Genomic DNA, 16,412 nt, shown 5'->3' on the forward strand with positions numbered 1-16,412 from the left:
TGCCCTGTACTTGTTCTGTATGCTCTTGTGCTTTGTTCCTATGTCCTAACACATGAAGCAACCCATACACCTGCCACAGCAATTAGGAAATAAACCAATTCTGTGTGGATTTGGTTTCTCTGTGTCTGTGGTTGGGTTGTTTTTTGCTTTTTTTTTTCCTGGAGCTCCTGCAAGTCTCTTCTAACCCATGATGAAAAGTTGCCAATTTTCTCCTACTATTGAGCTGTACACTTAGCTCTATTTTGTATTGACCAGTCTAAGCAAACTTCCCAGTTTAGCTTAATTTTATTTCTAACCTTGAAGCATCCCAAGAAATTCTGTTATTTTCTGTTGAAGAACATAGAAACTTTAACTGTGAAATAGATTTTTGATGTGGTTATGGAGGAAGAATGCTGGCACAAAAAGCTTTTTCTTGCTGCTATCATTGTATCCCTTCTTTCCTACCTGGCTTCTGAGTAAAATGGTACAATTCTCAGAAAACTCATTCGCCTACCTCCCCTAAAAGTGCTTCAGGAAAGCACTAAATTAGAAAAGCTCGTCCTTTCCCTATGAGCCTTGGAAATAAAGGAACATGTCAGATCATCCATGTATGGTCAGGCATTTGGCACAGTAGGAAATCCACAGAGCAACGAAGTCTAATTTGAAATCCTCACTTGAAAGTTGTGAATGTACTGCTTAGTGACGTGTGAACAAGAATTGTGCTTGCAAACTTTAGATCAGTACATCCCAACCATTTTGTATTTTTCTTGAAAAATATTTAGCAGTACTGGTTTCCAAAAGACCTCTATAAAACTCAATAGGACATCTTTAGTTCAGTGGGAAATATTGACCATGGGTGGATGGTTGGATTGGATGATCTTGGACGTCTTTTCCAACCTTGCTGATTCTGTGATTCTGTCTTCGCATCAGCATAAGGACTTTGTTATTCTTACATTAATCTTTGCTGTTTCCACTGCTAAACTGATGAAAGTAATATATGAAGTTCACTGATAGCAGGCAGGGAAAAGATGAGGACTGCATTTGACAGATCCCCCCATGTGTTAAGGATTGGGGTAACAGGAGAGGCTCCCTCATTAGCAGCCTGGTGAATTCACCCCTGGGTTCTTGACACAGATGAGCTCAGTATCACCTTCATTAAATGTTGTGCTGTCCTACTGATAGTTACTGTTCTTCATCCTTGCTATAAAATGCATTAGGCATTTTACTAAAGAAGGTACAATGTGACACTGATATCTTTCTTATTTTAATTGCTTTTAGATTAACATGTATTTAATGTAATAAAATTGGATTGGGCATAGGGGCCTATTCAAATTAGAATAATAATACAAAATTCATGCCAGCATGGCACTACAGGCTATTAGAAGAGAATTTCCCACACAGAGAACTTTGTGTAATAGACTCCCCTGAACAGTGACTATAAAGGCTGCTTTCAGAACTGGAATGTTAGTATAAACATAATGTTATTATGAATTGTGTTTATTTATACATGCACACACAACTTCTGTAGTGTGAGCTATAGAGCTCCCTGTTGTAAAATCCTGTCGCTTAACGCTTTTCCTTTGCAGCTGAATAAGGTGTGGGTATCTGGGGAGTTGTTGCTATAGTCTGGTAAAATCATTATATGATGGCCTAAAAAAAATTCTGATAAATATGCTGCAGTGAACGTGACATGTTCTCCCATTGCTACAGGAAAATGCAGTACTGTGCACTAAATTGTTTCAGTATTGTGTTACTTTCTTCTCATCAGAGTATAGACTCAAGGCTGTGTGCTGAGCACAGTCAGTTGCTGGAGACTGCAGTGCTGAAGTCAGACTTGTATGTAGGATGGGGCTTGTCTAATTGTCCTTCATATGCACACCAGGAGTAAGGGGTAGGGACCTGTGTAAAATCAATCACTGGACATGAACAACACTTATATCTGTGCCCAGAGAATGAATTTAAATGGAAAGAATTTGTTCTCCTTATCATTACCACATATACTAACCAGGCAAAATATATTATTGTAACTTGAAATTAATTTTATTGTTGAGTAGGAACTGAAATCATCGTGCAGATCCTAAATGTATTTGTAGAATCCATTGTAGAAATGGAGACTTATTCTCAGAGGCAGCAGTCTTGTATAGTTGGTGCTCTGTGTGGAGTTGGGGGTAAGGATGCAGTGAGGCTGTGCAGAAGCTCACTTTCTTGAGAGTTCAGCTTGGAGAAAGGGAAGACCAAAGCCAATATATGTTATTAGAAACAGTTGTTTGACAGTAGTTGTTCTCAGCATTTAAGCTGCCATGCAGAGCCCTTAAGGCAATACCAGCTTTATGTATTGATCTTCTGGGTGCAGCGCCTTTTGTTTGGTTACTCTGTGCCATTCCTCTTGTCAGAAGTTTGCATTGGAAGTTTTATGAAAGAAAGATTGTATAATTTGTGCACACACCAAGATTTTCTGTGGCTCCTTCTCTTGAGGTATGTGTGTCCTAAGGTATGTTTGTTTTTCAGGAAATGGGTTTGTGAATTCTCGAGCTTCACCAAGCCTGCTCGGCACTGCTGGCGGTGGGAATGGCTTAGGCAAAGTCATGCCTACAAAGTCTCCACCTCCACCTGGAGGAGGTAATCTTGGAATGAACAATCGCAAACCGGACCTCCGTGTTGTCATCCCACCCTCCAGCAAGGGTATGATGCCACCACTGGTAAGTTAAAACATTTGTTCTGTAGCTAGTTTTATTTGGGGTCAAAATGACTTGTTTTGCCCACACGCACAGGAAGACACTATCTCATCTGCTGACTGTAGGTTACAGTAATAGAAAAGCCTTTTTTTTAAAGTGTAAGCTAGCAATTTGACCTAAACATGGTTAAGAGAGCAATCCTAGAGATTTAGATTTGGATTTTGTTTTGATGCCTCACCGACTTGGCACTGAGAACTTAGCTGGTTTGGAGGATGTGGGTTTTAAGAAGGGTTATGCATTATTCTGTGCAGGAATAGCTTATTTTATTGCTAATACGAACTCTATTAACATGCTCCAAAGCAAATTTGTACCTGTTTTTCCTGGACTGTAATGTCTGTGGGATATAAAACATAGCTTCAGTGGTAATGATGGTCTGAGAAAAACTCCTGTTCAGTGTGACGTACTGGAGTGTAACCTGCGTGGCACAGTGTGCTATGCTGCGTGTCCCATCTTCAATGGAGACATGAAAGGGTGATGAGGATCAGTCTCTGGCCCCATTTGTGTACCTTTCAATACTACTATGCAGCTTGGCATGTTGGTAATAATGTTTGCTCAGCCTGGGTTTAGCGTAGCACCAAGTACTGAGTCAGGCATGAAGCAACCACAGCACTGAGGGCAGAACAGGTCTGTCAGGAAGAGTTGCTCTATTCCTCCTTTCATTTGGCTGACCAAATCCTTTTGGTCTTTCACTGTCACGTAGAATTCTTGAACATTGATATGGATGTTCTTTCTTTTCTGTGTATGGAAGGATGAACCATAACCAAGAGGAGCAGGATATAAGCAACAGAAGTACTCTCCAAATAATTTGTGTTTGTTTTTGAGATACCACAGGTGCTTACATTTGCACTGGTATTCACAATGAATAATACAAAATTAATCCAAATAACAAAAGTTACAGTTATGTTTGGAGTAATGATTCGTAAAGCTGAGGGTTTTTTTTAGGAATACTGAAGTGTGGAGGACAGGAAATGCACTAGACAGATTTTAAAGTGAAAATTATTTTTAAAATAATTAGAAATAGGTACAAAAAGAGTGTTGTGTCGGTGCAGTTCTAACGTTGCAAGTGCACAGTACCCACTTACTGTGCTGTTGTCAGGAATGACAAAATTCCACATACTTTCTGGCTTTCTGAGGAATTTGGAAGGAGAATTCTTAGAGGTGCTGGGATGGCACAGTGATTGTATGTGAGAAATATTTGGTTACTTTGCTCACTGTGTATTGCATCAACGCAGCCAGAAACAGCTGTGTTGCATACTTGCATATGATGTCAATGTGTAGTTGTGTTCTTGCTCTTATTAGTTTTCCTGCTTTAGTTTTGCCAAAATATGTCTTTGGTACAGTATTTCGTATCAAGCGACCTGCATTACGTGACGTCCTTCCTAGCAGTACTATTCACAGAGTCAGGAGGCAAATTTGCATTATTAATTGAAATGAATAAAAATGTAAAGCACAAACGTGATTTTTTCTTTCATCTTTGAAAGCAATGCTATTGTTAGTAACTGTGTTATCCCTCTTGTTTGCTGAGTACAGACGGAGGAGGATGAATTGGAGTTGGTGAGTCTGGGCTCCTGTTTGATGAGACACAGCAAGACAGCAACTTTTTACTACAGTTCTGTTTAACTGTAGTTTTATTATGTGTTTTCAATGATTCCAGTGTTCCCTTGGTAGCAGATTGAAATGCAATTGTTTATCAGACTTAAAAATGGACCAATTCAAGTTGAATTCACATCCAAAGTTGAGCACTTTCCATTCGTAAATTTTTTTTTTTCTGAAACGATTTCTGTTTTTCTTGGAGGGAACATTGGAAAAGAGCCTTACAGAGTAACTGTCCATGTGTATAGCATGCTTGATGTGCTTTGTTTTATGAAACATAAACAACCACTTATCCCCTAAATTGTTGCAATATTTTTAGAAGGTGGCTTCAGTCCTGACGCTTTCAGATAGTAACACAAGTGTGCCGTGTATTACTTACTGCATGGAGATGATATCATTGCTGATGAGGTCACCTTTTTGAGTTTAGCATTATTTCATCCTGCGTGAGATTATCAAGCCACAGGGGTGTTCCCTGTTTACCAAAAGGAATGGAGAATTGCAAAACGTATTATTCTACCTTTTTTCCAGTGGAACGATACTTTGTTTTTGAAAGGAAACTCCTGGGATTTGTGTTTTGCTATTTTTTTTTCCAAAAGGTTTTAACATTTGGCATTGTGTCTGGAAAATAACGTAAGGCTACAATAATTTGTAACTTATTTTTAGAGCAATTTCCAAATTGTTCAGCTGCCGTAGCACAAAGCGTGCAGGAGGTGCTGCATCACAGTGCAGCCCTAAAGACACACCAGGAACTCTGCGTAGTGTACGACTTGATCTGGTTTCCAACATGGACCTGTTGCTAACAGGAGGCTCTAATTGCATGAAAGCATGGAAAATGTAGTGACGTAGATATGTTTCTTAATACATGCATGCTTTTGGTTGTTTTTTACCTTACATATAAGCAATAGATATACAAAAGTAAGGGGAAATGTGTTTTTGAAATCCGGTGTGATAGCTGGTAAGTTCCATTGGGCTGCCTTGTTAGCAGAGCAGTTCCCCACCATCTTCTCACCTTCGTAAGGAGTGTCTGTTTCCAGTGCAAGAGGGAGAGCTTTAATTCAACATAGGAACTCTTCATCAAAATAGCATTGCATAAATGTCAGAAATCGGATTTGTGCAAAAGCAATTGAATTAAGGCATTCTCCTGCTAGAACTGCTGCACCCCTTGCGATGCAAATGATGCACTGAGGAGGGCTGGTGTACGGATGCTGCATGGAGAGCGGGCCCTCTAGCGGCTGTGCCACGGGCTGCTGGGGCACTGAGAAACAGCAGGGCCTTCCTTGCAAGCTCTTGGCAGTATGTAGGGCACCTGTAAGGGAATCGCTGCTCCTGTGCTCCTTTCTGATGCTGATGTAGTGCCAGACAGCAGCTGTGAGCGTATATTCGGTCTGCTTGGAACCGAACACGGAACGTGGAGAGCAGAAATGGTAGTGTGAAGGAGTAGCATCCAGCTCTGCCTGTCCCCTGTCCTGTGCACAGCTTAAGGAAGGGGCTGACTCTGCAAGAGCAGCGAGTGCTGGATACATCCAGATACATCTCGGTACCTTTGTGTGGCAGAGTAGTTCAGAAATAAACCGCCTCCGAAAACCACCTTTATTATCCACTCAAAAAAGCAAAAAAATCCCATGGGGAAATCCTTTGGCCTGGATTGTTTCCCAGTGTACTCCTCTAACTTTTCCATTATGCAGTAATCCCAACTTTATAGGCTGCCATCCAAGAAAGCTTTGTAAAAAGGTCAATTCCTGACAGACAAAAATCTGCTCTAATAACATATCTTAGAGCCAGATAAACTCGATCTAGTGGAGATTTTCAGAAGTCCCTAAGTGATTTAGAAGGATAAATTGTACAGAAAATCAGTGAGACTCACTTTGTGGTTTTAGGGCTTTGGAACCTGGGAAGTGGAGCAGATCCCAGAGGCTGTGGGGTTCGGGGCCCTCCTGCAGAGCTGGGGCCAGGCATGGCATGGCAGCTGCTGGAAGGCTGTGCTACACTGATTTTAATATGGGAGCTGCAGTGTACTTGTCTAAAGCTAGGAAGTGAAACTCTACCAAAGAGACAAAAATCCCACCATTTCTGTAGCAGATACATTTTTTTCAGGAATACAGGAGATACAGGGATACAGGCAATAGCCTTAAAAATGTATGAACTCCAGCTCCCTTAATGGGGAATGTTCTTTGAGAATGTAGGAATACGACATGCGAGGAAAGGGAGGTTAGGAGCTCTGGCAGTAAAATGAAGCATCTCTTGCTTAAAAAGAAACCCCACAGCATTGCATCCATGGAGAGCTGTGTGTCTGTGACAGAGCACTTTGCTGTCTGCTGGCATTCAGCGCAATATTTAATGTAAGGTTTTCTAAACAGCAAATTTTGTTGAAGAGCTTAATGTGAGTGATATGTTTGCTACAGATGTTCACTCCAGTATATGGCAAAGAAAGACTGCTCACGCCTACAGTGAGAACAGATAATGTGAGACTATGGAATTCGGCTGTTTTTCCTGTCAGAAGGCACAGTTGTTCTGCATTAACTCAAATGTCATTTGCTTTGAAACGTATCTGCACTATAACAAGTGCTTCACCGGTTTCTCAGCAACCATGGGAACAGCAGGATTGTTTCCTGGCCGAGGTCTTACCAACAGAATCGTACACCATCGCTGCGTTGCTGTCAGGGCAGGTGTAGTTAGCACAGGGCCAGAGCTGGCAGCTGAGATGTGGCAGTCAGATTAACAGCTGGAAAGTGGGGTCTGTTCCCTAATGGAACTGCACCTCACCATCTGCATTAGATTCTCTTCAAAAATAAGGCTTGAAGCCCCTTCAGTCACCTAAGAACTTCTGAGAATTGTTGTATGTATCCCTAAGAAAGTGCATTGGTTCTTGTGCTTCAGCTGAAACGAACATTGTTGATGTGTGCATGCTCAGGAGGGGACCAGTGAGTCTTACCTTTTTCATTTCTGTTTCCTGAGATCGTTTTTGGTTGAGTCTTGAAATGTTGAGGTTCATTTATAAAATGCATCCTGACGAGAGCTATGTATTGCTAATTAAAATACAAAGCAAAGTGGCACATTTTATTTGAGCGCTGTTTCTCTATTAGCACGTAAGTTTCTGTTGCTCTGACGGATATCACAAGGCATGCTGTTATTTTTCATCGTTTATAGAATACCCAAAGGATAAGTAGTTCTCAGTCCACGCAGCCCCTCGCCACCCCCGTGGTATCAGTGACAACTCCCAGCTTGCCGCCGCAGGGACTCGTGTACTCGGCCATGCCCACTGCCTACAACACTGGTAAGCATTGTGCGTGCCTTGATTCCTCAGGTGCACCAGGTTTTGTGATTCATAAGCCCAGAAAATTTGCATTTCTGTGACACTTGGCTTTATTTTGCTGCTCAGTTGAAATGAAGGCTTTTATTCATCCAAAAATGAGCCATCTGAATGTAAAATGTGTCAGCGTTGGGACTTACAGACGGAAGAAGCTTTCAGTCAAGTTGTGCACAGCTGAATGCAGGCAGAGACACAATGAATGCATTTCCTTATTGCTGTGGTGTTCTCGCTGTCCATCTGTGAGATGACAACCTCACGCTGACACAGTGTTGGTACTTCAGGGCGTGCTGAGCCATGCACTCTGCTGAATTCCCGTGGCACGAGGGAGCTGGATTCAGAGAGGACTTCCAGTTCTCAAAAAGCAGCCCCTACCTCTTTGGCTGTGTACTCCAGAGCGAGGCGGGGAGTTGGTGGTGGGCACAGTCAGCATTTCATCACTGGAAGTGTCTGAAGGACTTTAAAACTCCTTTTTTATCCAAAGTGTGATTCAGATAATTTGATAACGTGACAGTTGGTTTGTCCATTTGGAACATAGCTCAGACTGTGGTGCCTCCTGCTTTGTCTCCACATCAGCAGAGTTAACTCAGAGCCTGCTCTCGAGGTTCTGCATTTGTCACAGAGCCTGTATGCAACAGGAAAGGGAGTTTTTGATAATCATTTCCTTGATAGGCCACACCTGATGGACTTGGGCTGGTCTGTGATGCATAGTTCCATTTCCAAATGCACTTACAGAGACACTGCATCGCAGATAAGTGTAAGATTTTAGGTCTGAGTTAAGTTAGCTGTTGCTTAAAAGCAAGTGGGAAAGCAAAGGAAATAGCTACCCAGTGTGCTGTTCTTTTTAGGTGTAATCTAGTTAGGACATTCAAATGTAAATGCTATAATATCTGTTATAACAGGAATTTCTGACCTGGGGAGCGTTGTGTCGGCAATTGTAACGTTGAAGTCTTACTTAGTAGGCTTTCAGTTAGTTATTATATATATGTGTATGGTGTGTTAGAAATTAAGCAATTTTTTTAAACATGGCAGTGTTCTTTTTGAGAAGGCACACGTGCAGTTGTTTCAGGGCTGTCTCATGTCCTGTAGGCAGTGAAAGCTCAGGCTGAGCAGCTGGTACCTGAGCTCTTCCCTTTTGTCTTTTCTTCTCTTTTCCTCCCGTCAGTAGGCTCTGCTGGGCAAAAAAGCCCAAGAGGGAAGAGCAGGAAACAAAGCATGGCCTTTGGCAAAGGTCAGGGCAAATCCAAAGAAACTTTATTTTGTGTATGTGGAAAGTAGCTAGAACTCGAGTTAAACAAAGGCTTTTTGTGTTTGTGTTCTGCAAGGATGGACACTGTCAGGAGTCTGTTCTGAAAGAGGGAGCAGAACGAGTGCCATCCCTTCAAAATCATTTTCCTGACAAAAAGGCTGGATTTTATACATTGGCTGTTTTTTGATATATTTTTTTTAAGCTTTAAAGGACTTCAAGATGTTTTGTTAGTTCTTACTTGTAGCCATCTGTCAGCTCCACAACTGGAATCTGTTTTGGTCTAATTTCCCCTTCCCTACAACATTATCATTGTGCCATTAGCTGCTATTAGTACTCCTGCATTGGTTTGCCTTCGAGGCACTGCCCTGCACCCACTGCATGCAGTTTGGTTTGAACAGGAGCTGTTCAGTCAGCAGTGGTTTCTGCTGCAGAAAGGGTCAAAGGTTTCTGCTGCAGGAGCACCTGAGTGCAGGAGAAACGTGTGCAGGTGGTTGCTGCCCTGAGGGGTAAGGGCTGGAGTGGCCAGTGAACAGGATGGGGCTGCAGTAACAGTGCTCTTAGTGAAGAATTGTTGTTAGTTTCTTGTTTAAGATTAGAAACTGCAGCATGAATGTACTGGACATGTAGACCTGGTTGTGATTCCTGCTGCAATGAGTGTCCATACATTTTGTTTAATCGCTGCTTACAGTAAGCCAGCAGTTCCTGTGCCTGCTCAGAGGACTGCTGTTGTTTTCCTGCCCCTGAGCAGTCGTGCTGTTCCCTCTGTGCCGTGTGTCGGTCGGAGGCAGCGCCGTGTGGCAGCAGTGCTGGGAAGTGGAGCAGTGCTGTGCACTGAGTGCTTGGGAGCAGCACGCATAGTGAACGTGGTGTCCCACACTGCAGCCAGGTGCTGTTACTGCTAGGAAACTATTCTAAAAACCAGCCCACGGCCTTTGGGTAATGCTGTGTTTTGTGAAAGGCTCTTTAGCCTTTAGTGTTTCCCAGGTACTTCGAAATTGTATCTATTAGACAGAGCCTTTCAGGGGTCTTAAAAAAAGAAATTTGACTTTGGACCAAAATAGTTGCCTGGCTTACATCCACGTGTTGCTGATGGTTACGGCTCCGGTAGCGCTGTAGGTTGAGTCCATGTCTTCATCATTGGAGGGCTGGATTTTTTTTTTGTCTAGTAAATCTCAGATAACTGCTGGGTACAAATGCCAGCTGAGAAGAAACAAAAAGGCAGCGTAGTGTGCTGGGCTGCAGCCAGGATTGCCAGCGTCCTCATGGAGATTCATGCAGTGCTGCCCATGCATCTCTGAGCAGCGTGGCTGCTGGCACTGCATTTGCCTCCCTCTATAGGGCAATGAGAGGAAAACCCTGACATGTTGCACACAGAGCAAGTTGGTGTATGGGCAGGGGGAGACTGAGAGATAAACTGTAATGGTTTTGGCATTTTAGGACAACGCTAGGACAGCAATCAGACAATAATACTTGAGTGAGTGGAATTTCTAGTTACCCTGCGGGTGATGTAAGTTTGACTCCCAGCATTTTGTCTTACCCTCTAAATGCCAGAAATTATTTTAAGGAAGCGATGTTACAAGATAATTAAAGGCAGACAAGCAGCTTTCTTTTCGAACCTGAAAGAAAAGCAGAGGGTAATGATGATAAAATGAAAATAACTCCTCATGTGCAAATGAGAAGTGAGAACTGTCTGAGCATTACAGCCTGGGCAGAACTGACAGCATGACTTTGACTGGTGATCAGGAACATGTTGATTTTCCTATTACTCATTTAAGTAAGTTATATTCTAAGTAATGCTTTTCTTTTGTAAATTAGTTCATTTGGTACAGAGATGCCCATTTATTCAGACGTAAAATAATGAATCACTGTTGTGGGAAGAGGGAGAATGCAGTGTGTTAAGGTAGGGCTGCATCCACATGCAGAGGGGCTGTTAGGGCTCCCAGCTGCAGTGCCTTTGCTCGCAGCACCCTGTGGGTGCACGGCCCTGTGCTCACACACACAGGTGTGAGTCCCTGTGCCAGTCCCTGCCCTCACTGTTCAGCAGCTGGGCCAGCAGCAGTGAGCATTGTTCCCTGCTTGGTGTGGGGATGGGCTGTAGGGCTGTACTATGCTTTGTAGCAGAGGCAGCAGCCAAAAGATGCACACTCTGTCTGGGGAACTGCTGCCTCCCATCTGAAGTATGGGTTTGATCCGGAGCTGAACTAGAGTCAGGTTTTGTTCAGTAAGTTCAGAGCAGGAACACCATTCCTTTCTATGACTTGTTTTACTGCTTCCTTTTTTGTTTCATTTTGAGATTTCCTTGCAGACTAAAATCTTCAGAAACAAATACTTGTTGTAAGATGTGTGTGTGTGAAGGCTGCACCTGTGAGGTTAGAAGCAGCTGTGTAAGGCAGTGGCATGTAAGTAGGAGTTGCAGAATGCAGCTGGGAGGACTTTTTCCAGGTACCAAAGTGGTCACCTGTGGGCTCCTTTGGGCCACCTGCCTTTTGTTGTTCTGGGCAGAAAGCCTTTGTTTGTCTATATTTATATATGTGTATGTAGATGTTAAGTACATGTAAGTAAATCTGTTCATACACTTTTTTTATCTGTTCTGCCCTCAGATTACTCCTTGACTAGCGCAGACCTGTCTGCCTTGCAGGGATTTAACTCCCCAGGAATGCTGTCTTTAGGGCAGGTATCTGCCTGGCAGCAGCACCATCTCGGTCCAGCAACCCTCAGCTCTCTCGTGTAAGTAGATCTGTAATAGTGCAGTACTGCATGGTGGGGAACTTCGAGGTGAATAATCTGCACTGGGAAATATATAACAGAAAACACTTTGCTTTTTTTTCTGCCCCCAATGTGTACGTTGCTTTTCCAGTTGGCCTGCTGGCTGCAGTTCTGTGCCCATGTTGTACTGTATGTATCCTCTGTGGCCCTTCGCTCAGTCCTGAAGCTGATGTGCTGTATCCCTGCAGGCCCGCCTCCTCGCTGAAGTCACCAACACGATTAACTTCAGTGTTTGGAATGGCTAACTATTGCTGTTTGTGTTTTAACTCCATAGAAGTACCTGAGATCTTTAATTGATGCTTTCTTTCACGTTAGGAAGTGGCATTTATTTACGTGCTTATCTCAAGGATGTCGAACCACACGGCAGCACCGTCCAGCGGATGCATGAACTGTCACTTTCTTTTCCATTCTCACGTTTTCTTATTTCTTCCTTTCGGTTTTCTTTTTCCCAGTACTGGCAGCCAGATATCTCAGGGTTCAAATTTATCCATTAACACCAACCAAAACATCAACATCAAATCGGAACCGATTTCACCTCCCCGGGACCGCGTGACTCCCTCTGGGTTCCCGCAGCAGCAGCCCCCGCAGCAGCCGCAGCCCCCGCAGCCCCCGCAGCAGCCACCGCAGCGCCAGGAGTTGGGCCGCTCTCCTGTCGACAGCCTCAGCAGCTCCAGCAGCTCCTACGATGGCAGCGACCGGGAGGACCCTCGGAGTGACTTCCACTCTCCTGTGGTGCTGGGAAGGCCGCCAAATTCAGAAGATAGAGAGAGTCCGTCAGTAAAACGAATGAGGATGGACACGTGGGTGACATAAACTCGCAGTGTTGCCTCTTCAGTTTTGTGTTCTGAAAATGAACTGTCCTGACATATCTAAATTTATAAATAAGGACATGAAATAAGTATATTTATATGTATATACATACGTGCATATATATATCTTCACATGCATATATATGTGCTAGTGTGTGTAGCATACACAGAATCATCAGGCACTTATTACAAACTTCTTGTATAGCTGCAGATGTCCCATGGTAAAACGTAACAGAACAATCCTGTAGGTATTGATCTAGTCTGGCACTTACCTGGACTTGTTGTTTTAATAATATAACCTGTTTTGCAAAGAAACATTGTACCCGTATTATAATCCTACCACACTAGATTGCAGAAACCAAGAGGGCTCGCCTGTAGTAACGTCCCTGTGTGTTTTATTAAAGCTGTATGGTTACTTGTAGTTAAGAAATAATGCTTTGTAGCAGCAGAGCAGTAGAAAAGCAGGAAGAAGAAAGCAATACTGTACATAAAATGACCTTTATATTACCCCACCTGGCATGGGTCTCTATTGCAGAGGGTGCATGGAGAAGGGCTGATGCTAGAGAAAATAAAAAAACAAAAACCTGTTTTGCACGTGCAAAAAAAAAAAAGTGTATTGGGTCAAAGAAGTGATTTTTTTAACAAGTGAGAGAGAGACATAGAGAACTCGCATGAAATATTCCGAAAATATTAGCCTAGAAAATAGAACATTAACAAAATAAAATTAATATATTAAGTTATAATTGGAATATGTTTGACAAATTTGTTTTTACGTTCATACCTTTGAAAAATATAGAAACGGATTTTAGCTCATGTATATTTTATATTAAAGAAAACAATACCCTAATGAATTGAAGACTATATATAAAGTTATATACAGTACTTTTGAACACATTCTGCTATGAATTATTTATATAAGCCAAAGCTGTATGTTGTAGCTTTTTTGTAGAGTATAGTTTTATCTTATTTTGACTTTCTAGTTTTTGCTTTCAAAGATGAAAAGGAAAAACTTGCAGGCGGAACCTTGGGGGAAAAATAAGCCATGAACACTTATATGTAAATTTAAATTTGAGCCAAACTCTTTGTGTATATAGCATCTTAAATATATTATCACCTTTGGTGTAAGTACCTATGTATTGTACGTTCACCAGATTAAAAAGTATATTTTTGTGGATTGACGCCGACTTGAGAAAGGCGAGGTCCTTATTAAGTAGAGTATTCACTGTTTAATATTTACTATTTTGTTAAATATACTGTACTTTCTTTGGATTTTAATTATTATTAATATTATTATCCAGATTTTTCAGAGGGTGTATAAAGGGGTTTGTCCCCCTCACTGGTGGTGAATGTGTGCCGTTAAATTGTAATCTCTGTGCTGTATGGTTAAGCTTCATTATACATTTTATATATATGTATATAAATAGCAAAGTGGCAAAAAAAAAAATCCGGCGTTAAGTTCATCCTGCATAAATATAAAAAAATCTGCTACAACACATCTTAAGGCATCGTTTTAAAACTGCCTCTTCTGAGGAGGAAGAAAAACAAAAAACAGTGGAAAAAGCTTGACCTGATTTCTCCTGATAGGGAAATAACACATATCAGATGAGCACAAAGGGTTTCTGAAGTGGTAAGTGGTTTGGGATAAAGCTGCAGCTTCAGAAGGAAACATACAGAGCCTCTTTGCTGCTTCCCTGAGGCTGAGCAGGGCCAAGGCTTGTCTGCATGGAGCTGTGGGAAGGGGAAGGGCAGCAGCAGCTCCTGGGAAGGGCTGTACCTGAGCAGCAGTGAACTGCAGGAGCTGGGAGCACCCACCTGCAGGGGAACCAGCACTGCTCCATGGAGCATTCCTGCTTTGTAGGCATCTCATTCCCACTCCTGGCTCCATGCAGATCGCCTCCCTGCATGTTCTTTTATGCTGGGAACCAAATTAAGTAGACCTTAATGAATTCTTAATGAATTACTGCTGGTAGTTCTGGGGGAAAAAAAAAAAGACAACAGTGCTATTTTGTTACTGAAAGCCCTATAAGTAATCCCTGATATTTCTAAAATAATTTTGCCAGATTTAAAAAAAGTAATTGATATTTTTACTAAGGAGTGTGAGAAACAAAAATCCAATGTGATCCAATGGGGGTAGCTCCAGTACCTTCATGACAGGTGACTGGAGAACCAGGCTGGTGCCTGTGGCTCTGCTGCTGTCATGGTGACTCCTGACCACTTGCAGTCTTGGTCGCTCCATGGCTGAGCTGTGATGTTCTGCAGTTCCCAGGTGCAGGAGCCTGCAGGAGCCTGGAGGAAAGGGAAACTTTTCTCACAGCAGCTCATTTATTTCCCAGGTGACTGAATTCACTTACCACTGCCGAGACCCTTTAATGCTTGGAAAAGTTATGTGGTTTTTTTTCATTATTTATGCACATATATGAACTTTGCTGTACATCTGAGTGGGAGTTCTGCATTCACATTTACTGTCTATTTTCTTGTGTGCCTTACGAGATGGCTTTGCTGACTGTATCTCAATAGTCTTTATTTCTATGCAGGTTTGTAAACAGTACTATTACTGTTTTCTTAAAGAAAAAGCTACATAAGGGTTAGAGTTTGTATTGAATTTGCACCTATGAATTAAAAAACCAACACGTAAGTTCTTAGGAACTGCTCACGGGACTGTTCTGGTGTTGCCCTGTGCCCCATCCCCTCCCACAGACTCAGCAGGAGACTTTGGCCGCGTTCTCTCCTAGCGGGAGAACCTCACACCACTGAAGAAATGGGAAGCCTGATTTTTAATAACAGGTAACTAACTTTGGAACATACTTTTTTAGGAACTGTAAAAATGTTTTATAATGAGAAAAAGACATAGCACAGATATTTCAACAGGTGAAAAATACTTTTTTTAACTGAGTAAATATATTGAAGTTTCAAGTGAATCCAATCCTAGTTTGAACCCATTGAAGCCTGAGTGACTTCAGATTTCTATCTTATCTTCTATTGTGACAAATCACCTCTCCATCTCTGAGCTCTCACTTTAGTATTTAAAAATTCACATGTATTTGAGAATCCCCGGTCAGGGATTTGTCAGAACAATGCTTCAGCCTTTCCTTTCACTCCAAGGACACTAAAGCATCCGAACCTTGCGAATTGCTGTGCGCACAAGAAATACATAGTAAATAAGGAACATAACAACTCCTAACAATCCATCATGGGAAGAAGTTAAATTAGAATGTGAAAGAAAGACTTCAATGTAAACGTTTAAATCTTAGTAGGAACTTTCTTCACTTTGCTGTGCAAGAGAACACTGCTTTGCTATATTTAAAATGGCTTTTTTAAAAGAGATTTATGTATTTGGTAAATGTTTGTAGTCAACAGTTCACAAAGAAGCTGTTCACGGTTTAATGATGATAAGCCGTTTGGCGGCACAAGCTGGACTTTGTTGCCATCCTTGAGACGAATCTTTTAAGAAAAAAATAAGTTAATCTCAATTTTTTCCCTGAATGTGTTGTTTTTTCTTCAATATACAATAAATATTCTAGTGAACTTTTTATCAAATGGTTAAGAAAAATGCTAGAGGTTGTTGTAAAATATTTGTATCCTGCATTCACTAAAGTAAAGATACTGGCTTTTACTGTGTACTCCAGCCTCTGTCGTATTTGCAGAGCACATCTGTCCACTCTGTGCCCTCCTGCCCCCCTGCAGTACCCAAAACCCTCATCAGGTTTGGTCCTGAAGTACCATTTTCAAGCTGTACCCACAGTTCATTTAACAGAAGCGCTCTAAGATTATAAAACACAGAGAAGAACAGCAGAAGGCAAGGACGTACTTACGGCCTCCTGCCCCTCTCCGTTGGCGCTCCCTGCTGCTGCTGCAGCGCTGCTGTGCTCCATGTCCCACGGCCCCTCAGCAGCATCACCCCAGGCGCTGCTCTGTGTGCTGTGAGCAGCAGGAGTTGCAGCGCTGCTGCCTGACCTCTGCAAAACAAATGCTTT

General features: G+C 42.2%; 1 protein-coding gene across 9 annotated transcripts in view; it reads left to right on the plus strand.

The window, feature by feature from the left end:
• Positions 1-16,058, plus strand: part of MEF2A (myocyte enhancer factor 2A) — a 76,980-nt gene extending 60,922 nt beyond the window's left edge. For 6 of the 9 annotated variants that reach the window (XM_085234383.1, XM_085234384.1, XM_085234385.1 and 3 more), the window contains 5 exons: positions 2,488-2,678; positions 4,245-4,268; positions 7,455-7,581; positions 11,464-11,590; positions 12,082-16,058. In XM_085234383.1, coding sequence (XP_085090509.1) covers positions 2,488-2,678; positions 4,245-4,268; positions 7,455-7,581; positions 11,464-11,590; positions 12,082-12,442 — 830 coding nt within the window. In that variant the 3' untranslated portion in view covers positions 12,443-16,058. The remainder of the gene's footprint in view (positions 1-2,487; positions 2,679-4,244; positions 4,269-7,454; positions 7,582-11,463; positions 11,591-12,081) is intronic. The other 3 variants (XM_085234386.1, XM_085234391.1, XM_085234390.1) reach the window with 1 other exon arrangement.
• The last annotated feature ends 354 nt before the right edge of the window (positions 16,059-16,412 follow it).

The sequence above is a fragment of the Meleagris gallopavo genome, chromosome 12 (assembly GCF_905368555.1).
Source record: "Meleagris gallopavo chromosome 12, MGAL_WU_HG_1.1, whole genome shotgun sequence".
Classification (NCBI taxonomy): Eukaryota; Metazoa; Chordata; class Aves; order Galliformes; family Phasianidae; genus Meleagris; species Meleagris gallopavo.